The 27,510-nt window shown below is 34.7% G+C and overlaps 2 protein-coding genes across 3 annotated transcripts; both read right to left on the bottom strand.

The window, feature by feature from the left end:
* Nucleotides 1-2,244: 2,244 nt before the first annotated feature.
* Nucleotides 2,245-7,356, bottom strand: LOC110816066 (F-box only protein). Its single transcript, XM_022044090.2, has 2 exons — nucleotides 7,144-7,356; nucleotides 2,245-2,474 (listed from the first exon to the last, which is right to left on the bottom strand). The coding sequence occupies exons 1-2, from the start codon at nucleotides 7,296-7,298 to the stop codon at nucleotides 2,351-2,353; spliced, it is 279 nt and encodes a 92-aa protein (XP_021899782.1). The 5' UTR covers nucleotides 7,299-7,356; the 3' UTR covers nucleotides 2,245-2,350.
* Nucleotides 7,357-7,971: 615 nt separating this feature from the next.
* LOC110816006 (vacuolar ATP synthase subunit H family protein) lies at nucleotides 7,972-15,525 on the bottom strand. Of its 2 annotated transcripts, none has more exons than XM_022044005.2 (12): nucleotides 15,390-15,525; nucleotides 14,949-15,027; nucleotides 13,785-13,910; nucleotides 13,472-13,574; nucleotides 13,325-13,397; nucleotides 12,344-12,409; nucleotides 12,107-12,224; nucleotides 10,625-10,786; nucleotides 9,968-10,093; nucleotides 9,608-9,733; nucleotides 8,674-8,853; nucleotides 7,972-8,550 (listed from the first exon to the last, which is right to left on the bottom strand). In XM_022044005.2, exons 2-12 carry the CDS (start codon nucleotides 14,976-14,978, stop codon nucleotides 8,302-8,304), a joined length of 1,359 nt encoding a protein of 452 aa, XP_021899697.1. In that variant the 5' UTR covers nucleotides 14,979-15,027; nucleotides 15,390-15,525; the 3' UTR covers nucleotides 7,972-8,301. The 2 variants fall into 2 exon arrangements, with proteins under 2 accessions (XP_021899697.1, XP_021899696.1); XM_022044004.2 differs by having other exon boundaries at nucleotides 15,319-15,488.
* Between the last annotated feature and the right edge of the window lie 11,985 nt (nucleotides 15,526-27,510).

Below are 27,510 nucleotides of genomic sequence, written 5' to 3'. Positions count from 1 at the left end.
GTAAAGATGAATAAATACATTTAAATATTGTAATAAGTAGAATTTTACTATTAGATGGCGTAAGGAAGCAAAAATGAGTTTGATTTAATTAAATTAGATAGAAAAGGAAAGTAACGTTTTGTTTTAGGAAAGTAAGAAAGGTGACTGGCAACCAGCAGAGTATATCTTCTCCTTGTGGCAACTCATAATAATTATCAATTAGGTACAACGGATTTTTTGTAATTATTAATATTTTTCTTTTTTTTTTTTTTCTCAAAAGGAGTGTTTATTTATTTAATTTTTTTTTCATACAATTATCATGATAACAAAATGTCTTATTTTTCGTGGTAAAAATTATTTATTTTTTTTTTTTGGGGGGGGTGAAAGTAATTCTAATTTGGAAAGAACGAAGGAAGGTAAATAAATTATACCCAAAAAAGTAAAACTAGTAAAGGTAACTTATATTACTTCATTAAATTATTGTAATAACTTTTTTGAAAAGAAGTCATCGAGAACATACCAAAATCAATTAACTTAATTATATTTTGAATTTTAAATCAAAATTAATGAAATTCAAACGTTAAATTTATAGATGCAAATAGTTAATAGTTCTTATCGGACTAAGCTAATTAAAAAAATGAACACCCCAAACGCGAAGGTTATCTATCCGTAAAGAAATCATTTAATAAATTTTGAATGATATTTAAACCTCTTGAGATTTAAGAAAGTCGTATAAAAAAAATATGCGTAACAAATAAATATCGTAAGAGTCATTATACATTTGTCGTCGAATCAAATTAATTTGATCGGAGAGAGTACAGTCACGATAATAAAACCACCCAAAAGAAATCTGAATTGTGCATTGCGTTTAGATTTGAACATAATATGATTTAACTTAAAAGAGTTGTTTCGGGTCATTGGATCGGATTAGAGAGGTCCATCTGCAGGGGAACACATCACTGTGCATTCTCCATCTTAGCACAAGTTGTTGAATCCTCTAGGAGACGAGTAAAGTGAAAGTTTGTCTCAACAACAAAACCCTTTATTTATTTATCAAGGATATTAGAGCCAATTCCTAATACACTCTCCATATTTTTTGAGGTAGGGATTGTCAAAACATTCGACGTTGTAGAGGGAGATGTTCTTGTCATTCCACACTTTTCAACAAATGTCATTCGGTCGCGATCTTCAATTCTTTACATAATTTTTCTCTGTGTGTCATAGTATTTCCCAAGAACCCACGAAGACGAAAAGACAAAAAAAAAAAAAAAAAAAAAAAAGTAATTTAATTTTAAATTATTTCAACATTAGAAGTTGCAGATAATAAATTTATACCACGCAGCAGCATCGTAGAAATTTCACCTTGTATAGAGACGAAAATAAAACAGTGCATGTGTTTGGGCACATGGAATGTTTTTTAACTCTTAACCCAATTATGCCTTCTCCAACTTTACTCTTCATTCCCTTGTTAATCATAACCTCTGATGACTCACCCTCCTCATCCTTCTTTGATTTTCTCTTCTCCTCCTAGCAAATTCTTTTTCCTTATTTGTTTCAACTCTCTCTCTCTCTCTCTATATATATATATATATATATATGTATATGTACTATACACATAGGAGCCTCAGATGATATAATTATTTCAAAGATGACAAAAATATTTGACTTGACCCATTATTCGCAAATACAACAAAAAAGTAATCAAAACACATGCAAAAAGATCTAAAATCACATAAATGAAAAAACAAAGACAAAATAAAAGCCATTACTTTTTTCTCTTAATAAAAAGAGAAAGTAATAAATAGGGATTTAAAACAACTGTCACGCACATGGTGGTTGGTTGGAAATGGAAGGAAAGATGAGAGGAAACAAAAAGGAGAGAAACATATGATAGTGTCTATAAAATCTCACCTTGTTTCCTCCTCTGTTTGAAGAACCTGCTCTTATAGTTCTTATCTTCATATGACTTGGCCCACAGGTATACACTGCAAGGCTCATGGACATCTTACTAGATTTCTTTCTTACAATTTCTCCAGAAAAGTATAAAGTTCCACAGGCTTCTAACAGAACAGCCTTCGGTATCAACCCAAACCTAACCCCAGCTAATTAAAAACAGAGAGACTGTTATCAACCCTCTCTGGAAGGGTGAATTTGGTGAGATGAGCCAAAAGCAATGAGGAAAAACAACTTGATTTTAAAAGAAAAAGAAAGAAGAATAATTAAAAACAGTGGAGCAACCTTCTGATTATGGAATACCAAGGAAGATTGAAGAAAACTGATGTATTTGGCAGAACAGAGAAGGTATATAATAACACAAATATCTACAAGTTTAAGTTTTGGTCCAGTTTCAACTGAGAGAAAAAATGTTGTGTCAATCATCATCATATGAGACATGGAAACTAGTGGTGCAACCAGGTGCATCAGGCTCCTCAGCCCCACAGCAGTCATAGAACTTGGCAGCATAAGGTGGATCATCAGGTCCCAATTCGTAGTACCTTCAACATGTCAAAATTAAGAAAATATCAACCATGACTCTCTTTCAGTAAATCATAAAATAACATTTTAAAAACAAACCTACACAAGCATATGGAGATACTAAGGTGTTTTGTAACAGCAATTATCTCTTTCGCTATCTCTGTCTAGCCATTTATGGGCATGCATGTGCATAGTGAGTCACCACTAACCACCATATGGACTCTGTTTGCAGGACCACATGGAGGCATCATGAATCTTCCTAAGTCTACTGAGCTTTCATTTTAATCAAAGACAGGCCCAGTAGCAACGCTCCTGATTGACCACTGTGCATATTCCATTCCTTTAACACCATGCCAAAAACAAATTATATTTTTAGTTAATATAGACGTGAAACAACCTCTATTCTGGCACAGAGTAAAAAAAAAACACAATTCTGACCATTTCTAAAAAGTATGCCTGACCATTTTTTATAAGGGGAGGGGAGAAATAAATCCATGATCTCTTACTGTAAGTCTAGGTGCTTAACCAAAAGAAGCTAAACTTTTTGCCCTAATATCTGATCAACTAACATATGAGTGGATAAAATACTACACCTACATGGGGTATTAACATTAGTCGTAGTTAGCAAATGGTTAGAAAAGAATCCTGTCCCTGCTAGCAGGAGAAAGAAGTAATGGTTGAAACATAATACATGTGCAGCTGGCAACAATAGTCCAATTGGCTGTACAGAAACCATTTTTTTAAATTAAAAGATGAAGAAAAAGGGCAATATTGTCCAAAGGATGCAAAAGTGCTACATCAGAAGGAAACCTACTTACGACCAGTAAACCTTTAAAGTGAGAATAAATTCTGGTTTTCCAACTTTCTAGAGACTTGACTAGCAAGCTAGTTGTCATTGAAAGCTTCCTTGACATCTATAATGATGTGGTCCTTCTTCACAATTTTTTTTTTTGAAATAAAGTCCTCCACAATTTTAGATGTGCTATTGCTCACTTTCCAACTCTCTCTTGGGTGATCCTTCCTCCGATAGACTTATTTCTCAATGATTAGTTTTTCCTATCTTCTAAGGCATTTTCAATTTAACTTCTGTTATTTGTCAAAAGGGTTAGTTTGTGCAATCTGATGACATTGGAATTTAGGACTATAAGATTGTTTACAATAATAAAAATGCACCGTCAAGGACTAAAATAAGATGATAATTATTAATGATGCTGTACACGAGATGGGCAACTTTGATCCACTGCTATTTTGATATTTTCCTCTTCAAACAAAATAATAGTTGTTAGATATTTCTCTGAAAACTACTTACTCATATTCCATGAATCTTCCAAGACCATATGGCCTTGGCGAAACTGAGAACTCACCTAATTCTCCCACATTAACTGAATGACTCTTATCTCCTATGAACTCTCATATTATGCTACCAAATATGTTACCATAAACAGCCCAGGGGATGGATATATGTACTAACTTACCTCATGCTTTATGATCTGATTTCATGAATGGCTCTAACAATGGATGGTCAGTTGACTGGTTAAAGATAAGCAAAACTAACCCCTTTATATATCCAGTAAATACAGGATAAGATAACATGACGTGGTATCATCATAAAATAAAAATAGTTTATCCATATGTATCTTTGTTGAAAAAACTGCAAAAAATTGCATTAGGTGGTGTATCTTTGTTAAAAAAAACTGCAAAAAATTGTATTAGATGGTGCCATAAAATATCACTTTCACCACTGTTGTCACAAATAATCTGATTATGTTCAGTCTGACATCTGCTAATGGTTTTTGGCATGGTACGGTTGTTAGGTCTGGAGGCGAGGGAAAATTGTTATTCCTGTAACGTTGAATTCTGTTTATACTAGCATATTGCTGAAAATTGCAATGTGGAGGGCATAGGAGAATGAATTTGAATCAAAATCCTATTCTCTATTTCAGTTGCTCTCTTTTTCTCCCTCACTTCTCTAAATTTCGTATCCTCTCCCCTTCCTATTCTTTGACTCCCTTTTTCTCTCTCAGTTCTCTCTCTAAACCTTCTTTTCTCTCCTTCTATAACATTGTGCTGTTCAATGAGCTCGTGACACAACATGAAATATGGAGCGCTTAGGTATTATTAGCTTCACTAATCAACTTCAATAATTGTCTACTTTTCCGTCAGAAAAAATATACTTTTGATGCATCAACATCGATTATCCTTCCACCAAAATAAAGTTTTTGGTTGTTTCTTAGAGAGTGCTCAGTTTTAACTTATATTTTGGCGGGAGCTTATAAACATTTCAGAAGCATTTAACACTAGGTGATATATTTGATATTGATGAAGAATTTATTAACTAAGTAGCTCACACAACACTTGCAATAACCTTTGGATAGTTGTGAGCTCTTTAGTTTTCTCTCATGTTTAAGTATTTAAAATTTTGAAACAATTTGATAACTCTTTCAGTTTTTCTTGAATTAAGTACTATATCTTAACAAACAACTTAAGTTTAAGCTAACTAAAAGTGTGAGCTTCCTCACTAAGACAGTGGATCAAGCTCAGTGTGACCTTTAAGGTGAAAACCAGATGGAAAGAGAGGAAGAAAGCACAAACAAGAAAAAGGCAGAACCAAAACAAGAAGAGAACGGAGAGAGAAACCCTTATAAGATTTTGGTTTCCTTTTGGCTTAAATCTCTTCTCTCTCCGAATGAGAAAGCGAAGGTTATTATTCTTGACCCAAAGAATACCTATACATAGATATATACATACATGCACACTGAATTAGAATATACTGAGTTAATCGTTATTTTGTAATTTGTTGTAAATAGAAGGGTTGTTGTGTTATTTTATTAAAGTTGCGGGGTTATTTGTAAATATTCATTTAATACACAGAAATCACATTATGCATTTATCCAGAATCTTTGACATTTTTCTCCTGTTTTCTCTCTCTCTCAGTTTCACAAGTTGCTTTCTAGATTCAGCTTAATATTCACTGATTTCATTTCAGTTTAGCATCATTAACACTTGTTGATGCATGCTACCTCGTGTTATGGCATCAGAGCTATGAAGGAGGAGTCAGCACATCTGATAAACAGAGAAGAATCAGAATGTGCTTGAAATTCCACTGTCTACTTGCCTGCTTCAGCCCATATAAACTCTTCTTAAGCTTACAGACCTAATTCTTATGAGTTGATTTAAACCCGGGTGAAAAAGTCATATAAACCTCCTCAAACAAGTTATCATGGAGGAAAGCATTATTGATATCTAACGGGTGTAACAGCCATCCTTTAGCGGTAGCAACAGTCAATAAAGTATGATTAGTAGTTACCTTAGCAACAGGAGAGAAAGTGTCCGAATAATCTATACCGGACTGTTGGATGTAGCCCTTGGTCACCAAACAGGCTTTACATCGTTCAATAGACTCATCAGCCTTTCTCTTCATTTCAAAAACTCACTTACACCCAATAGGCTGTTTGTTAGGAAGCAAGGTGACCAAATCCCATGTTTGATTTTCTACCAGTGCATTAATCTCAGTCTGCATTGTCTCTCTCCAACAAAGAAAAGCAATAGTTTGGTTGTATGATTTTGGTCCTTGATCTTGGGCTAAGGCAAAGATAAAAGCTTGATGTTTGTGTGGAATATGGTCATAGAACAAAACATAGGAAAGGCAATGAGGTGAAGATATTGTGATATTGATTCTAGAGTTCAGACCATGCATATGAATTCTCTAAGATGAGCTGGTGGTTGCTTTACTGGCTTAGTTGATCTTCTAAGTATCAAATCAGGTTGAGATTTAATAGGGACTGAATGGAATGGAATGGAAAGACATGTCCAACAAAATTGATGTTTCTGGATACAAATGCTTTGTGAGAGTGAAGATCATAGACTCGATACCCTATAATGTGATAAGGGTAACCAAGAAAGACACATTTAGTAGCACGAGAGGCAAGATTTGAACGGTTGGAATCCAAAGTGGAAACATAGCATAAATAACCAAACACTTTAAGATCATGATAGATAGGAACAATATGGAACAAAAAGTTCATAGAGAGTTTGATTGTTGATGACCGGAGAAGGTATACGGTTAATGAGATATACCACATGTAACACACAATCTACCCAAAATATGATGGGTAAATTGGCTCGAAACCTCAACGACGTGCCACATTCAAGACATGTTGATGTTTTCTTTCCACCACACTGCTCTGGGTCCTAGATTTAGGTCTCCATCCCATTTAACCCAGCTTCTTCTTGGGTTGGTTAGACCGTATTTTGACAAAAATATGTAAACCTTACAGCTTATAAGTCTTGGTTTTTAAGCTAAGCCAAAGACTTCCTCCAGTAAATTAAATTGATGTCACTAAAACCGAGTGGAATATACATAACGAGTAAGATCATATGATCCTTCATATTTCACGCAAACGGCATAGCACAAAAACAAGTTAAACTGAGAAAGAAAAAACAAGAACAACGGATGAAGTTTTACGATGTGAAATCTGCGCGTTACAAAGCGAAAGCGGGAGATAAGTTTAGCAATCGTATCTAAACGTAAATTTCATAACAAACGATCGACCTACGAGTGATTTAATTTGAAAAATAAACAATCCAAAATTAACACCAGACTTAATTCAAATTGCAGAAATAGGTTAGCAAAATCTTTGTCACTGAATATATAAATAGAGAGAGAGAGAGAGAGAGAGAGAGAGATACCGTTTTTGGTCATCATGTCGTCGACAGACGAAGAAGGAAGGATGAAAGCGGCAAGAAGAAGAGGCATTAGAGGAGGAAGTGTATGTATTCTTGCACACCTTGCACACCTTCTGGCTCTCCTCTTTCCCATTTTCCTTGACCTTCTCTTTCTCCATTTCTGTGTCTGTGGCTCTGCTTCCACTGCCAGTTTTTCGAGACTCAGCACATAGACCAACTCAGTGAATTTATTGTGTGTAAAAATTTGAAGTTTAATAAAAATAAAAAAAATATTTTAAGATTTACTGAAGTCGATGGAATTTGAGAATAAATTCAGTTTATTTATTTAATTTCACCCTAATTTGAAAATCGGATGTAATTTCTTTTAAATCATTGTTCATAAAACCATAAACATACCATGCTACCCCCAATATCTAGAGCGAACCATAACCTCCTACTCTCATTTTTTATTCCCCCCTAATTACTGAATAAGCCATATACTAACCTTAATTTCATCTAATAAAAAAGATTAAAAGAAAATGTACATTAAAACACTTTTCACTTTTAATTTTTAAATATGTATGTATATATATATATATTTACATAAATTAGCCAATAATGGAAAAACAATAGTGAAAAGAGAATAGAATTAAAATTTTAAATTACTATTTCTAATATTTTTTTAAAAAAAATTGTTTTATTTGTGCTTTAATTATTAGATAAATATATAACGATTACGTACGTGTATGAATAAAGACATTCATAAATACTTATAAGTTTATGATATAAAAAATTAAAAGAATATTTTTTATGAACTTAGACCTGCTAAGAAGATAACAAAAACAAAAGGAATGTGATACAAACGCTTTATTTCTAAGCCAGAATAAAAAGCCAGGATATGTGATACAAACACGTTATTCCAACACCTCAAGGAGCAGAATCAAAATTCAGCAACTCAGTAATAAACAAATTAATTCTAAACAAATTTTTCACCCTCCAATTGTGCGTTAGCAAAACAAGAGCAGCCCTGATCGGAAAGTTCCTCAGGCAACAATTAATAAATAAACCGATCTACTCGGAAGGAGGAGGAGCGTACTTTATTCTCCTGTAGTAGAATAGCACAGAAGCATACACCTACACATCTCATGGAGATTTCCCAACCAAAAAAAAAAAAAAAAAGCATCAAGCTTGCAAAAAGCTTGCATACTTGGAACCCAGGAAAAGCCTCTGGATGCATAGTAGGGCATTTTTAGTGACTTCAGCATTCTCGTGGTTCATTAATTTCATTGCTCGTTCTTTTGCTTTGAGGTCTGTGACTATGATCCGTCCAGCCGGATGATACTGGATAAACTGTGACAGATCATAGCAGGCAACTGCCAAAGATCTCGGGTCATTAGAAGTGTCCAGAATTGTAATCAGGACCCTTAGAATCTGCAGCACAAAACAAAAAATTAGCATGATCCACAAGAATTGTTAAACTAAAGATATGGGATTTTGATTAAGAGAGCTGCATAAAACGAACAAATTGCAAAACACAATGTTCAAGTAAATAACCTGGAAGTCATTCTCTTCAAAGCTTGTAATATTATCACGCCAAAATAGAGGGTCTTTGTGCACTGGAGTCCAATCAAGATGGCCCAGAAGAACTTCTTGCTTATACTTATCAAAGGAACTCAACTTCTTAATGTTATCCTTCAGACCTTCTTCCAGCTGATTCAGGGCCTCCAGCAGGTCCTATGAGATACCACAGATCTGTTAGTTACAACAGTACAAAAGAAAACCAATAACCTCTTGCTTATTTAAGGCGAAGCCATACGCAATGGAACTGAATTAAAGCTATGCAAACATGGCACCCTAATTAACAACTTTATATATATTGAGTTTATAACAGCCACCACCAATACAAGCCCATAACTATGACTAGTTCATCATTTCTTGCCTATTCCCCCACAACCACATGCTCACATGCACATTGAAATGCACAGAAAGAGAGAAAGAAGACCAAAACAGTCACAATAAAAGAATCATTTAGAAAGCAATTGCAAGGTTAACGTAGAAATGTGTTCATCTATGGAGGAAGATTGAAACAAGATGTTGCATTGCATAGAAATAAGGTAAACCAAAATGAAAGATGGAAATGCAGCAAAATCAAATCGTTTGATAAATGGTAATAAATGTGAATAAAGTCTTCACAGCCAGGAGTACTTCAGTGTCTGTCGAGGTGCAAAGAGAAGACAACCAAGAAAATGCACATCTAATGAAAGAAAGAAATCAAAATTCATATTTTCAATATAAAACTGCTAGTTTTTCTACTAGGCCTATATTTTCTAGATGTCTAGCTTGCTGACACGAATTAAAATAAGTTCTAAAGAACATATCCCTAAAAGGCACCCAAGGGATATAAAATAAAAAATCCTCCATTTGATCCGGTCTGCCAATGAATAGTTACACACTATATGCTAAGCATTGAAACCTCTCCATCTCTTACCTCGTCACTCCATGCTTGTGTTTTCAAACTTTGGACAATTTGTGGCAGGCTAAGATCTACCATCTGAGCACCAAATGTACCTTTTGGAAGCAAGTTCCTAAGAGTCAAGACAATCACCCTGACAACCTGAGATACAAATAATTACCAAATAAATTATCCTTCAAATATTTATTTTTAGAAAAGAAAAGAACCGTGTGCTCAAAAATGACGTCTGCTTTTGCAGTGGAAGGTGTGAAGGATACAGGCAGCAAGGGGCCCAAATCAAATTATATAACTAACCTTCCAAGTATATACTGTAATAAAAGATAAATCAAAATTATATGAAAAGAACACCCAGCAGACCTAGAAGCAAGACCTTACCTTCTCTTTTGTGGAACTTTTTACGACTTCTACTAACCGCTGCAGTGCTCTAGAAGTTGCCAAAAATTCAATAGCTGGTTCATAGTAAGATAGAAGCCAGATGCAGAGACATGTTTCGTAAAGAAGCTGTTGAAAAGAAATAAGACATCAATATCAGAATTACATACTTCAATCACAGTGTACTAGAAAAGAATCTAGGAGAAAAGCATGAAAAGTAACAATTAAGTCCAATCGTCACTTGTTTGAAGCCAGGGAAGGATGAGAACAAAGAAAAGTCTCCAGCAAATTAACAGTTAGTTGCAGAAGATTTTGGAGTGTTACACAATCGGAGGCAAAAAAAGTTGCAATGCCACTATTTCTCTCCAAAGGTCACCACTACATGTGGACAATTTCAGAATATGTTCTGAGAGAAACTATCAATTTACTTCTTTCTCTTATCCAGACGAGAAATTAGCGAAATTCTCTCTACTTCTCTCCTCCCAAATACACTTGAGTAAATAAAAAAAATAAACCAATTCATGTACTCTATGTGAAAGAACAAAGATAATTTCCAGCTAAAAAACAAATTAGAGGACAAATGAATTAAATGCCAATACAAACTGCCTGGTAATAGGACATAACTTCACCAGCTTGGCTATAGATGGAAGAGTCATTTACCTGGATGGACTGTTGAGTGGATGCAGGAGAAATTAAAGGGATTAGCAACTTCACACCATCTGCCCGAACAAAAGAAGATCTGACCACAGGTTCCTTCAGCAATGCAGCCAAGCAATTGACAGCAGTTGGAACGCCACGAGTTGGATGAGAAGGGTTCTTCAGCTGTATGTAACAATTGGCATCAAGACTACAATGTCATCGTGAGCAAAGTTGAACTAACGTAGGTTGCATTAAAGCAAAGGCATAACATGCAAATCACTTGTAGGTATAAGAGAATTAGACAATCTAACTTGCAACATCATGATTCTTCAAAATTCTTTCCAAATGATCAAGCAAAAATAACTTTGTACTGACAAAATGAAATTGTACCACATCAACTACTTTTTAAAGAATTGACAAGGTTGTTCTGCTCGTGGAAGACAAATTTGGCAACCTATCCAGTTAGAAATTATAAAACAGTTTTGGATTCTTAACAGGACCCATGAAGAGTACCAAAAACCTAGTTATGACACCTAAGATATCTTAGATTTTCACCCTAAGAATATTGCTCCACACAACCACAAAGAGTAGTAACTGCTTGGAAAACTCACTTGAGTAATAAAATTACATATTGAAGGAGATATTACAAGAGTATTTATACTCCAACAAAACCCTACTTCAACAAGGACTTGAAACCTGATATGAAACCTAAAAAATTTAAATACTAACTCCAGCAAACCAAATAAAATCCTGGTATTGGCAATGTTACCTGAGTCTGAAATTCATTATTCCATATAAGAAAACAAAAATACATCTCCATATACCAGATACACAGTAATGAATTTGTCATCTCCAGAATTGTAAGATTCCCAAGGCATATAAGTCAACTGCAGTGGCACCATCAGTGCAAAATTTGTTCTTAATGCAATTAGTGCAGAACATTCATGCAGAAGTCAAATAAGTGTTCACTACATTTTCCAGGTTCCTGAAGCATTCCAGTGCTGAAAATTTACATCAAAAGATGCACAAACAACTCTTTTGACACATCAATCCAATAACCCCTCATCAAGTGGGGTATGACATCACCTTACATTAAAATATGAATATTAACATCAGAACAAACTCTGAAAAAATCCAAAAAGGGAAAGCCTTCCTTATTAACTTAAATCCCAAAATGCAAACATCACAACCATTCATGCAAGGAACAAATATGCCATGTATGTACTGTAGCAACAGCCAGCTAATCACAATTGTAGCAGCTTTGCAAAAAATGATTTAGAGCAGAAAAAGAGAGAGAGAGAGATTCTAGCCCTTTCCAGAGCTTCAGCCAAAGGTAAGAAGCTTTCACCTCCTTTGGCACCTTGGACCACATAGTGCAATGCACCAAAGACAATGATTGCACAATGCATGGAGCCTCACAACTATCTAGATGATCAATTTTTTAACTACAAAGAAACAAGGTGTGATCTGAATATATAAGATAATTAATCAATTTATATCAACCTGTGCACAAAGCCATTCCACCAACCCTTTCAGTACATCACCAATGCATGTAATATTTTTCTTTGAATTTGAGGCTTCTCCATTTGCGATAACACCATCCAGAGCTCTTGGCCTAGCACTATGATTAGAGGGAGAGAGAGAGAGAGAGAACTGTCAGTAGAAGAACATACGATAAGCCATTTAATTAGCTTATTGAGAACTTGGACTTCACAACCAGCTCAATAATAATGTAACTACCTTACTATAAGAGAAAGTATCTTGCAGCTCTTTTCCTGTATGAACCAGTTACCCTTCCAGAGCAATCTGACATTGGACCAAATTTTTTCAATTTTATAATTCGAGAAACATAAAATAACCAATATTTTCACATTGTTACACTATCCCATACAAAGCAGTAAAGAAGTCCTATCCACATAGCAAAACTTGAAGTATAATTAACTAATTCTCTAGAATGTAAAATAGTGGACTCCCTCATTATTGAGAAAACAAGGTTGTTTTTTTTTTTAAAATAAAAAGTATAGTATATATTAACAAGGCACCAAAACTAGGGGGTACCACCCATTCACTAGTATGCATTATGTTCCATCACATTCACTTTACTGCTAAGATGGTTGTAGTAAGACTTGACTGAGATATTGCCAGTTTTTTCAAATTTCCATACAATCTGGTTGACTTTGTTGTCAACCACCTGCCCGGCCAGCATCTTCATCAAATCCTCATATTCAGCAACCTCCCAATCATTCAAATTCCGAATGACATTAATAGACCATAGAATCTTGTTATTGACAGCTCGGTAAGCTTCCTCGACAGTCATCTCCTTAGATTGTGCAATATTGAGAAAACAAGGTTGTTACCCTCAAAGATTTGAAAAGATGGGTATTATAGTTTCGATCTACTCCAATAAGTTCGAGTATTGATTACAAACAAACCACCCAGGTGGGTTTGGCAATAAGAAATCAATCCAGATGAGGAACAAAATGACCATGAGTTGACACTAGATAAATATGTAAATAAACATTTCTTATTCATACTATGGTAGCTTTATTTCCTGAAAGAACCCAATAGAGAAGTTTTCCATGACATTAAGGATTTTAATATCTCTAAAAGAGATGTACAAATGAAACACTGGTTAGTTAACGATCTGCTCCAGTGACACGTGATGAGGCACAAATCATAAAACATAATGCAACACTTTAAAGTTTATGCATTCCAACTTACCTCAAGAAAGGTTCATAAGTATCTTCATTTGCAAGAGACTTGTCATGGAACAATCTGGCTCTCTTCGGATTTGCTGCCAACGGAAGCGAACAATCAGTTATTTCTGTGATGCACACGCCACTATAAAGCACAAATTCTTTCAATTACCTGTAAGCATTTCATCCATCAAAGCCAAAACATATTCTACTGTTTCTTCCTTAAATATATCCCTCAAGATGCTAACAAACACTTTAACATAAGCTGGGCCATCCTGAAATAGTCAATTTCACACACCAGTGAACGCAGCAGATATGCACCAAAGATGGCAGGGCCAAACTCCTTGAATGGAGTAATAGACTAGTGGGTGTATAGAGCACTAAACAAAATACAAGTGAAAGTCATAAAGTTTTTAATACTTCAACAATTGGTATATTAACACCCAAGTGATTTGTTTTAATGAAAGAACTGATAAAAAAATTACATCATCCAGCAACTGGGCCCGGTAGCTTTCAGATCTGTTATCATAACGCCTTAATAGCTGAAGGCCAGTTCCAGAAATTAGTTTAGTTGTCATGTACGTCTCCCATGGAATGTCCCTCTTCAAGACCTAGCAAAGAGAGTTCCTTCTTAGAAATAGCAAAAATCAATAGTAACCATTTACCAAACAATTAGGGCAATCATAATGCTATGACAATCCGCAAACTGCAATAGCAGCCTAACAACCCTCAATAGTCAAGCAAATATGTCAAAGCATGTTATGACATTGGAAACAGATTGTTTCTGGATAAAAACTTCAGAAATGGAAATAGTTTAAAGGGAGCTAGACAAGGCATAATGACAGATAGACAAGGTAAAGGATTATAAGAAACAATCTGTTTCCAATGTCATTAGACAATGCATAATGACAGAAAGACAAGGTAAAGGATTATCAGATTTTGATTTCATATCATAAAGGATTCAAGAAACTTGTATTGAGCAGTTAAGGCTGAGTGTTCAGAAATCTTCACTTCATCTCCATATCTAGGAGGCAACTCAAACTGAAAAGCTTTAATGCATCTTAGTTGAATCAGAAACCAGTTTCTCTCTCTTTTTGCATCAATATTAACTCTACAAGTGTTCACAATGATGAACAAGTGAACTGACTCGCATATATTTATAAGACACCCATCTTTTGGACAACATTGATAGATTCATAGAATTTGATCTTGGTATGATGGCTGTTTCTGACATGTATCAAACACACTAGTGCACATCTTTATCTGATAACATAAATGCATTTGAATTCCTGTCTGATCTCTCAGTAAAATAATGAGGTCAAACAAAAGAATCCAGAAAGCTAAAATCCTTCTCTTTTCAATTTTTCTGTATACGAACAAGAATGCATTCAAACTAGTCAGTGGTACCTTCCAAGTGCCCGATAGAAAACTCAGAATTTCATTTTTTTTTCTTTTATGTATAATAGCACTAGTACGAAAAGTGAATAAGCAATCAAACAACTAGATGCTCTTTGATCACTCACGTACAAGAATATTTGCATATAAAGATTTATATACACATGCAAATATATTTGTCTATATACAGGTGGACAAGACATACACTTCTAGTTATATATAATTTCTGCAAATCATGTGATTAGATCACCAACCTGTTCTGTTGATAGTTCAGCGTGGTCCATTGATACTGCGACAACTTGAGACCACACGGATTTGTAACAAGCCAAAGACCTACAAAGTCAGCAGGAAAAGAAGTGACAAAAACCAATTAATCAAGCTCCAATTCCCCTCAAATTAAGTTCAAATTCACGCAAAATTCATAGAAAACCATGAAACTTGATTTGGTTTACCAAATTCGTCTGTGCATATCTTTAAAAGGCTATCTAACCAAAACAATAGTCCAAAGTCACTACGACTGGTGTTGAACCTTCCAACTATTCTAGTGGAGAAAATTTAGGACACGAATGCAATTTAAATTTCTATAGATTCGTCGAAATCAAGTGAAGAATCAACGGGAACTACCTTGAAAACACGTTGAAGCAACGAATCAGACAAAGACGAAGAGGAAATTGGATTAGAGATCGATCGCGTACCTTAAAATTTTTTTTATCTCAATGTGATTTTGTTTTGTACCGGAGAGAGAGAGAGGAGGAAGAGGGGGAAGGAGAGGAGGGACGGAGACAGAGAGCTGTACTCGTGAAGGGGGCCTGAAACGGATTTTTCATTAGTGGGAAAGGATCTGGTACGTACTCATCACTGTGGCCTCGCGATGATCTTCGATATCCACCGTACACGTGGCTTGAAAAATCCAGTAACGGCCCGCTTGAGGAATAATCTACTGAAATCTCTGTCGGATCGACAATAGGCAGTATGACCGCGACCGGTCTTTTTACAATTATGTGGATCGGGCCGGATCAAAGTGACATTTTAATTAAATTGTGGGTTTGACTGTTGGCTCAGCTCATGACAAACCGAGCTCGGACCGGCCGGTCAGGTCGAATGGGCCAGACTCAAGCCACGCACGTTCTTCTTTTTTTGTTTATATATTTTAATTAATATTTGAATCAATAGCAATTCATATATTGTGGGTTGGTTATTTTAACTTTAAATACAAGTTTTTTCTTAGGATTTAATAAGTGTAGTTCGCCTATTTTTTATTTTATTATAAAATTAATAATTTAGTTTGTGTATTTTATAATATAACATATGATAAAAATAATAAACTAAAATAATTTAGTTAAATAATAACGGTCAATAGTTTATTCATTAATAAACTAATATAATTTTAAATTATAAGTATCAAAATCATAAATCTATAATATTGGAAATTTGGGAGGGAAAAAATTTAATTCTATTAATACTTTTAGTTTGGTTAATGCTTAAATACATATACAATACATAGATATGATGTTACTTTATATTTATTTTATTGCTAGAAGTTTGACACGTCTATTTTTTATGTTATTTGGGAAGTTGGTTTTATTATAGACATGCATATGATGTTAATTCTAACACCATCTTATTAGTTTTTTTTTTTTTAATATTTTTATTCTTTTATCCTTTCTTTTTGTTATTTTAATAGTTAGTTGATGAGAAATATTACTAGACATTAATTCCAAGTGCTATTATAAAGAAAACTTACTAAAGATAAAGGTAGATACATCTTTAATGTATCAATTATCGTGTCCTCGATAAAAGTTGGGTAGCAAAGTGCGAAGCGAATAACTGCTGAAAACATCTAAGTAGTAAACTCATCCCAAGATTAGTGCTCTCTTATTCTAATTTTCTCATAGCCTTTGGTAGCACAGTTTAAACAATAATGAATTTTTTTGCGATGCAGGAATAGAGTAATAGAAGTTTTGAGAATTTAAGAGATGACTACGATGAGATGAGTCATTTATCATTGCAATAGATATTAACTATGGACGTGTTGTGATGTAGACAGCTGAGCTGTTCTAACAAACTGATAAATTTAAATCTTGTTTTTACATGACTCAATTAATGTGATCGGACATTCGCTATCTATTTTCATTGTTCAACTCCTTGATAATTTTATTTTTGTTTTTAAACCTTAATTTTCTTTTAATTATTTTATTTTCATGCATTCAATTTTTCTCTTTTGCTCAATATGAATTAGAAGTATTATTTTTATTTTTTAAATTTAATTTTATGAATATTTTATACACAAAACACATAGAAATATCATAATTAATTGGCTATTACATGACATGAGACAATGATAACTTTATTCAAATAATATAACACATATTGTTTTATATAATTATTTTATTTTATTTGTTTAAACTATAGCCTTTTAAATCAGTATATTATCATTTATTATATAGTATAGTCCTGTCTTAAATAAAAATTATTCGAATATTTAAAATTATCCTTGTTTGGTAAATAAATTCTTATTTAATAATTTAAATCTATATTTTAAACAATTATACTAAAAATTATTTACTCATAATTTCAATAAGATGGGAATAATAACTTAAACAAGAGAGAATTTGCTGGTGGATAAATTGAAATAAAACCAAACTAGTTGGCAATTTCCTTTTTAGATATGAAATCTTTTGTTTGTCATGCACCAATTAAATTAAAAAAAAAAATCATGCACATATTAGTACATAGACTCCAATAACAATTTGTAGAGTTCTATATTTTTTTATTGAATTATAAATTGACAGTAATTAATATATAATATTTTATTTAATATATTAAATACTTAATTTATTAGAGTGTTATTAAAATTTTAGTAATCAAATTATGTTTTGATATGAATAATTTATAATTGTTAAGTTCATTTAGTTAGGATAACCATAATGCATTACTATTTGATCATTTTTTATTCATACAAACTGATGGTAATCTGTAACGTCACATGTAAATTTTAAGTGTTAGTTTATGTATTTAAATTCAATTAACTAGTTTATATATAAATTAAATCATATGTAAAATAAATAAAATTAAAATTTATCCCTAAAGATGCAAAAAATAAAACTAGGGACTAAAAATGAATAAAATTAAATTTATTTGGTGGTCTTTGTAAATTTAAAAATTTATTTAGAGGCCAAAATATAAAGAAAACTCAAAATTTAGGTCATTTTATAATTTTTGAAAAATAGGCCACTTGGACTAGCGACGTGGCAGCCATCCAATCAAAGAGAGCCATATGGCATTAACCCACATATGTGGTCATCCATACTGACACCCATGGTAAGCAGATAGGATAGTCTTAAACGTTTTGGACAAATCCAATAGTAAGATCGTGGTATTTAGATCTGGCGGTGTGCATACATGCAGAGAAAATGATGGTGATCAAACAGTTCATGTGTGAGATGTCGATTAGACGGTCTGCATGTGTTTTGAGGTAGTTTAACGGTCACGTGATTAAACAGTTCAGATCTAATAGTGAATTACGATCTAACGGTTGAGGAAATAAGATGACAAAATTACAATTTTACAATTAATGAAAACCCATATAACGGATCGCATGCGGCCACGTGTGCGAGGTTTGTGCGGTCCAGATTTTTTGAGTGGTGAGTTTAAAAACCTATCCAAGCCACTCAACTCAGTCCAATATGGAAAAGAAAAAAAAAAGAACTGAAGAAGAAAGAAGAAGAAAGGAAGAAAAGAGAAGGGAGGCCAAAGTCTGCTATTCCCTGTAGAGGAAAAAGGAAAAAAAATGCAGCAAAGATTGCTGACGAAGGATCGACCGCTGAGAGAAGGATTTTTAGTGGTCAACCAGTACCGAAAATCGCAAAAATCCACTGAGTTTTCCAACAACCCGCGACCCCAATGCGTGATCAAACCAGTATTTTAATGAGTAATTTTCTAGAGTTTCATTTATCATTTTAATTAAACAAAATGCTATAGAGATAACCGGCATGTTATAGAACATATTTGAAGTTTAAATTAAGCCAAAATCAAGGAATGCATGCATGATAAATCGTATACAACTTGCAGGTTTATAACTGACATGAGAAAAAAAAAATTTCTTGCAGATTTTTTCTCAACTTTGGGGACATTTTTGGAGCTCAAATCGTTTTGTAGGACTTCCAAATTGTAAGTATAATTAATAGGTAACCCGAGGCCTGCATAACATTAATTTTTATTGGATTTTATTAACCGAATAAGAAGTTACAAGCTTACTAAGAGGGGTTGGTGACCTGGATTTAAAACTCATCTAAGGAACTATTCAGACAGTTCAAACCGTTAGAAAATATCTTCAAATCATCTATTTATATATTTTGATGCTTTTATTATGTTTTTAAACTCTAATTTGCTTGAATGAATGAATTAAATATATGTATAATACTTATATAGTGTATATATGTATAAATTGCATGAAAGAAAAAATTTGAAGAAAAAAATATGAAAAATGGGTTGTTCAAATTAAGGATTTAAGTAGATGAAAAAAAAAAAGTAGATAATGAAATAAATTAGAGACAAAGAAAAAAAAATTAGATTCAAGTTGCTAAATGAAAAAATAAGTAATTAAGTTATAGATAAAAGAAATTAGAGTTAGGATAAGATTTTAAAATAAAAAAAAAATAAAATAAAAATAAAAATACTAATTATACAAAATAAGAATTGAAAAAATATATATAAAAATAAATGATAAAAAAATAAGAAAATAAATTATCAATAATAAATAAATAATAATAATATAAGTAATATTAATAAAATAAAATAACAATAATAATAATTGTAAATATTAGTAAATATATATATAATATTAATAAATAATAAAGAATTAAATATTAATAAAAATATATGTATAAACATAAATAATTAAATAAAAATTTCTAAAGTAAAATTTAGAGGGAATTGGTTAGAAAAGGGAAGTGAAGAGTGATAAGTGAAACTTTATTTGAAATAAATAAATAAATAAAATCCTAATTTTAACTAGAATATGAATAAAAAAAACAATACAAATATTAAAAGAAGCGAAAATTTAGAGATAACTCGTTTAAGATTGGTATGACTAAAATTCAGTGATGTGGTGAACCTTATCATTAGGTGGATGAAAACTCTTCCAGAGGTGGTTGAGATGTGTGTTATGTCTGGGTCATTCGACGTCAGACTGTTGTGATCAATGTGTGTGTGTTGCTTGTGTGTGAATCCTCTTGTGATAATAAGAATCCTGATCCTATAGTGGTACTAATTGGACAACGGATACATCCGTCTAATATCAAATTAAAATTCTAAAATTTTAATAACTTCAATTTGGTGATTATGTTAGGATAAATCGAGAATCGGAGATACTCGACGAGGGGGTATGGATGCCTCGATTTGATCGGAAAATTGTGAAAAATTTTGGTAGTGATTATGAGAGATAAATAGTGGCTTGAGAAAAAACAATGGAATAAAATGCATTTAGAGGAATTTTGAGAAAAAGTGTGTAATAACCAGGCTCGAAATTTAGGTCGGGATTAGTTTTAAAAATTAAAATTAATATATAGAAATATAAATTTTTATTTCATGTAAAATTTGGAAAAAAATAGGTGAAGGATGAAATTAAAAATAATTTAAAAAAAAAGGGAAGAAAATTTGAATTCGAGAGGTATTTTTGAAAGAAAAATCGAAAACTGAGCCCGAAATTTAGCACGAGATTAATTTTAAAAATTAAAATTAATATATAAGAATATAAATTTTAATTTTATAAATTTTTATTTCATGTAAAATTTGAAAAAAATAGGTGGAGGATAAAATTGAAAATAATTTTAGAAAAAATGGATGAAAATTTGAGTTCAGTGGGTGTTTTTGAAAAAAAAAATCGAAAACTGGGAGTCAAAATACAATTTAAGAAAAATGTGTCACGTAAGACCGCACCTAGTTAGCAGCTCCGACGAACTGAAGCGCGCCGCGTGGCAAGGCAAGCTGACTCGGTGCTACGCGAAAGGCCACACTGACAATCCGCGAGCCCGTGATCGGACAACCTGGATTTGTTCCCGCGCGCGTGGAGGGTTCGGATTTGTTCCTTCTTCAGGCGTGATCGAACGGTCGTGATTAAACGCGATAAGCGGTTCAGATTCGTTCATTCTTTAAACGCGATTATACGGTCCATATCAAATCACGATGAACGGTTCAGATTCATTTCTTCTTTAAACGTATCGGACGGTTAAGATCAAATGCGATGAACGATCCAGACTAAAGAAAGACATGTATAAATATCTCATTTCAAACCGAACCATAACCCTAGTTGCTAGCCTCCCGTCGGAGAAGAAGAACCAGTCGGTGGAGAAGGGAGCCAACCGCCGCTCGCTGCCGTACCGGAGCCACCTTCGACCGCCAAAAAAGGTAAATTTTTTTTTATTCGCTCAAAATTTGATTTTGAACACCTCCATAACTAAATTGGAGCAAAAGGACCGACAGATGAGCCAGAAACTGCAGGTAAAGCCCGGCGGTGCCGCCGTAGAAAAAATTAAAAATCAGCTCCGATGAGCCCCTTCCTGATTTTTGTTTTGTGCAATTTTTTCACAATTATATTCATCATTCTGTTTTTTACAAGTTGACCGAAGAAAAACATCCAACCGCGAAGGTGAGTCGGCGGAGCCGCCGTACCGAAAAATCCCGTCGCCGGTGAATTTTTGTTTTTTGACTTTTTCGGCCAAATGAGGTCCCTTAATGTTTTTTCTCATAGGGATGAGTATAAAATCGGTCGAAATTGGCCAAAACTGGTCAAAAACAGCCAATCTGAGGTAAATCACTGTCGCGGACGGTGACGGCATTGCCCAAGCACGGTATTGTCGCCGTGTCGGAATTCTGAAATTGGCCAAAAAAAGTTTTTAACACCAATTTTGAATTTTTTAGGTACTTGAAACATCTTTTAATCTCTAAAGAAAAATTTAAAAAAAACCTGGGACTGCCAGTAGACACAGCTGAAAGTTTAGTATTTCGGATATCGATTCAGGTAAGGATCTCTCATCTTATTTTCCGTTATAGAATTGAAGTTTAATTATAAATAATACGGTATTTTATATAATTTAGAAAACTTCGATAATTAATTACATGTTACTAATTGAGCCGAAATTGGTTATTTATCACTATTTATCCTGTTTTAGCTGATTGATTGATTTTACAGTTTTAAATGTATAATAATACGCTGGATTTTGTAAGATGATTCAGTTGTGTTTTCTTGATGTATGTATTGCTTGTTTTGCGTGATTTACAATTAAATTGTAAAAATAAAAATTAAATGTAAACGAAAAATTACTTGATTAAGTGAATGAATGGTAGCCTTACTAGATATTCTCGGAGATGGTGGACGGATCAGGTACATAGGGAACCCTATCATGAACATTGTCTCATACTGGACGGGGTATCGAGGATTGGTATTTTGGTGCTCATACCGGATGGGGTATATGGACGGTCCATTTCACCCTCATACCATACGGGATATTGAAGGATTGTATTTTTGGCGTTCATACCGGATATGGTATGAGGATGACCAATTAGTTGACAATATTGAATAAGGGTTCATGCGTAATAGGAACATCTCTATGGACTCCTATGATACCATTAGGCAGATAAAAATAGAAAGTTATGAGAATGAGATTATGATGTTGTTTATATTATTGCCTTTATATGTCAGTTTTGGAAATCTCACTATGGTAAGTATGTAATAAACGATTTTATTTATAACAAATGAATTTACTTAAATTAAGAGCTCCCTTAGTTGTTTTTATGATTTTTACCAACCTTAATTTCTGTATCGGTAAATAGTGTGATATTCTTATTAGGCTAGTGTAGCTCACCCTTTCATTAATCATTTCAGATCAAGAGGACCAAGAGGACCAAGATCTAGATCCTGATCAATAAGGGGGTTGTTAGTAGTTCACCACCCGGACTCCCTTCAAAAGCTAGTGAAGGTCGTCATAGGATATATAATTGTTTACTTTTTATTTATTTCTTGATTTTTTGCTTGTTATTTTAGAATGGTCATTCTCGTAGCCTTATAGAGTATTTTAAATTGTTGTGTAAGAAATGTAAACCTTAATTCTATTATTTCACTTCCGCATTCAATTTATAATTTATTTTATTTTAAGTTCCGGGTCGTTACAAAATGAGTTTAAGAGAATTTAAAGGGATAATACCTAAACTTAGGGAAAAACTTTGAGAGATAGAGTGGAGTTAGTGGAACAATGAAAGACGAGATAGGAAATGAAATACCTTTGCATTTCATAGTTTTCAAATAAAAACAGAAAGAAAAGTTTTACATATTTGATTGATTGTTTGATTGTATGTTGCGGGTGTAATCTATTTCTTATATTTATTGAGTGTGTTGAATTGCTCACCCCATTTAATTACCATAATTCTAGATCACATGTATTCGGTTGTAGATCAAGAGGATCTCACCCCTGAATTAGATCAAGAAGTTGTATGAGCCACCCGTGATAAAAATTATATTTTTTACTAAACGAGTATCTATTTGTTTTGACTCTATCATACGAACCTCATGTATTGTAAACAATGTTATAATGTGATCAAGAGAAAAATAATGAATATTTTGAAGTTATAAATATTGTGTTAATTGTATTTTCGTTGCATAGTTAGTGTTTGACAATTGTAATCTCTTCATAGGAGAGCAGGGGCGTCACATAATCAATTATAAATTGACGGTAATCAATCTATAATATTTTATTTGATACATTAAACATTTAGTTTGTAACGGCCCCGGAATTTTAAAATGAAATATGTGTATTAAAGAGGTCAAATGCGGAAGCGTAATAAAAATTTTGATTAACATCCCTTACACTAAAACCAAAAACGTGCTCAAAGTATAAAAGAACAAACTAACTAAAAGAGAAACTCGAAAATAAAAGCTATAATTATAACTACGGAGTCTTCAGGCGTTCCCTTCGCCGTCTTCTTGCGGAACGGGCTCGGGAACAATGTCTTCCTGATCTAAAATGATTAAATAAGAAATGAGCTACACCAGCCTAGTAAAGACATCACACTATCTCATCGTCACGGAGGTAAAGGTAGGTAGAAAATACAAAAAGACCAATGGAGCATAATTTACAACAAATTCTTTTATCAATAATAAAATCCTTTACTATCCACTTACCTCAGTGAAGTTCATAAAACAACATATGAAAGCAATAACATTATCATCATCATGAATCATATGAACTGTATAACATAATACTTATCACGCCTTTTGCATTTCAATCATTACACAACATATTTTTCCTCATTTACCAGCCTACTAGTATCCATGGGGATCCATAGGGGTCCTGCTACCCGTGAACCCTTAACACTTGTAATCAGATTCCAGTGCCGTCCCCATACCCCGTCCGGTATGGGTGCCAAAACCATAAACCTCAATACCCCATCCGGTATGAGGGTGAAACGGGCCGTCCCCATACCCCGTCCGGTATGGGCGCCAAAACACATAAGGTCTCCATACCCCGTTCGGTATGAGAGACCACAATCCCGGTAGGGTTCCCTACGGACCCAGTTCGTCCACCATCTCCCAGGATATCTAGTCAGGCTGACTACATTATCCAATTATCAATTTACGTAACCTTTTATTCCCTTTTTCCTCAGTCAGCATCATCAAATCACACACAAATAGGCAAACCAGTAATTTATGCCAAACAAGACAACACACAACATCGGGTTCTCAGTCATTCAATCCATAATCAATAAAACAATGAAATATACACACGAAACTATGAAATGAAAACATCAGACCTCATACCGTATTTAAAACTGTAAAATAGGACAAACAACAGCTGACCGACAAACACACCAGACTCGGGCTCTAATAGCGACCTTAAACAATCTCACACATCTATTGATTCATGAAATACCGTTTTAGCATTTATTGAACCTTAATACCGTGATAGGAAATAGGGTGAGGGGTCCTTACTTGTTTTCGGGGTTTGAATACGGCTCTACAGTGCGTCTACAGACTGTACCTAATTTTTCCTGAATTTTTCCCGGGGAACTGAAACGCACTACTCGTACCTGCACGTGTCCCAAAAAATCTCAAATTAGACCCGGGGCCCCTTTCGGCCAATATCGTAATTTCGGCACGGCGGCTCCACCGTGCTCCGGCGACACGGCGGCTCCACCGTGCTCCGGCGACACGGCGGCGATTCGCATCGGGTTGACCGTTTTCGGCCGAATTCGGCCACACTTGCATCGGTCCCTGCGATAAAACAACCCTAGGGACCTCGGGGGGCCAAAAAATTACGAAAAACCGAAGCTTACCGGCGGTGGTGCTCTCGGGTGCGGCAGCTCTCCGGCGAGGTTCGTGTTTTGGTGATTTGTCTCCGATCAACCTATAGAGAAAAGAATGGTGATCACGGTGATATAAAAATTGTATCAAACGGAGGCCGGGAAGGGCCTCATCGGAGGCAAAAACTGAGGAGGGGTGCGGCGGCACCGCTGGGTTTTGGCCGTGTTTTCCGGCCGTTTTGCTGGAATTTTGGCTCCGATTTGGCCACAGGGGAACTCAGCATTGAAAAACGAGCCGGGGGTATGAAATTTACCTCGATCGGCGGTCGAAAAACTCCCCGGTGCGGCGGCAGGTGGCGGCGGCCGGCTCCTCCGGCGTCTGGTTCGTCTTCTCCGGCGAGGGCTGGTGGCTAGGGTTTTTGTGGTCAGGTGTGGGGGGTTTATTTATACCATTTGCCTTTTAATCACAGCCGTCCATCTTGATTTAATCTGGGCCGTTCGATCGCAATTTAATTTGGATTAAATCTGGACCGTCCATCGCGATTAAATCTGGGTCGTCCGTACTTGATTGAATCTGGACCGTCCGTGCGCATGGGGACGCATCTAGGCCGTCTGATCGCGCGCACGCGGATCGCCCACATGGCCCTTTCCCGGGTCGGTGTGGCCTTGCCACACGGCAGGTCCTGGTTGTCCAGGGCTGCTGACTGGGCCGCTGACGTGGCTGCTGACGTGGCGCTAACGGGGCACAATTTTTTTAAATTACGTTTTGACCCCCGGTTTCCGATTTTCTTTTCAAAAATACCCCCAGAATCCTAATTTTCACCCCTTTTTCCAAAATCAATTTTAATTAAATCCAAATAATTTTTTTACCCAATTTTATTATTATTATTATTATTATTTTTATTAAATTAAATTAAATTAAATTAAATATATCAATTAAAATTCAAAAATTATAAAATAAACTAAATAAAAAAAAAAAAAATTAATAATAATAATAATAAAAATTATAAAATTAGTGGGTGTTACATAGTTCATTAGAGTGTTATTAAAATTTTTGTGACCAATTATGTTCTATTTCTATAATTTAGTGACATAAATATTTTATAATTATTAAATTATATTAATATATTAATATTCGATCATATCTTTTATTCATACAAAGGGTAATAATAACAAAAATAATGACAAATTACTAAATTTGTTACATATTGATCATAACGTTTTTAATTTGTTATCAATATTCAGTTTTATTTTCTTTTCAAACAGAATAAAAAAAATAGTTGAATTATATTTGAATAATTTAAAAATATTGACCGATTATTTGAAATACTAGAGAGACTCATCGTTACCCAGCAAGTCCAGAAGGAAAGGAGGGAGCTACTTGACCCTTCTCCACTACCATAGGTTGAACCACTCTTGCAGCGGGAGGATCCTGAGCCACCCCGGTACGACCTTGCTCCTCTATAGTACCATCCGACACCACTACAATATGATCAGGTACCCCAACCGCATCACCTGGCACCACCACAGTATAACCCGGTGCCCCAATCGCATCACCCGGCATCACCACAGTATAACTCGGTGCCCCAATCGCATCACCCAACGCTACCATAGTACAATCCGGTGCCTCCATCGTATTATCTAGTACTACCACAGGGTCATCCGGTCCATCCCTAGCATAATCCAGTCCCACTTCTATGGGACCCAATTCCTCACATGATGGACCCAGGCTACATTGAGAGGTATAAAAGACTAAACTCATCTACTTTTGCAGGGGCATTCTTATTTGAAGAGGCTGAGTATTGGTTAAGTAAGACAGAATGCTTTCACGACTCTTGGAGTGATTCCCAAACAGAGAGTCATACTTGCCACCTATATGCTGGTGGGAGAGGCAGGCCGCTAGTGGTAACTCAAGTAGGCCACCCATCCTTTCCAGTCACTTGAGAATAGTTTTTTATGGTCTTCAATGTAGAGTACCTCTTAGAGCATCTCCGACATCTGAAGGAAATAGAGTTTGCACACCTGTTCCAAGGTGATATGACTGTATCAGAATATGTCTGAAAGTTCTTAAAGTTGGGTCGGTATTCCCTTGAGAGCATGATGGATGAAGGCAGAAAGGCAAGAAAGTTCGAGTGGGGCCTCCGTCCTGAGATTAGATAACAACTGTATGTGTTCGAGCTCAGTACTTACTCGGTCGTTCTAGCCAAGACACAACTAGTGGAGAGGAACCTTCACATTTTTTCTCAAGCAGTAGGGAACTTCAGGCCCTCGGTTTCACACCGCAGACCAGCACATACTGCACCTGTTTAACAGAATAAGAGACTTAGGCCAATGACTCAGGCTCCTCCTCAGATTCTGACAACAGGACGCGGTAGGACTTGCCAGCACTATGACAAGGATCATGGGGACCGACCCTTCTATCACCTCAATAATACTTGCCATATATGTGGGAGTGCCCAACATTATGCGAGGGCATGCCCGAGGAATCAGAACTAGGCCAGACCTCCTATTTAGGGTAAG

This window comes from Carica papaya, chromosome 6, assembly GCF_054855325.1.
Source record: "Carica papaya isolate Zhongbai chromosome 6, ASM5485532v1, whole genome shotgun sequence".
Taxonomy (NCBI): Eukaryota; Viridiplantae; Streptophyta; class Magnoliopsida; order Brassicales; family Caricaceae; genus Carica; species Carica papaya.
This window is presented reverse-complemented; position numbering and strand designations above follow the sequence as displayed.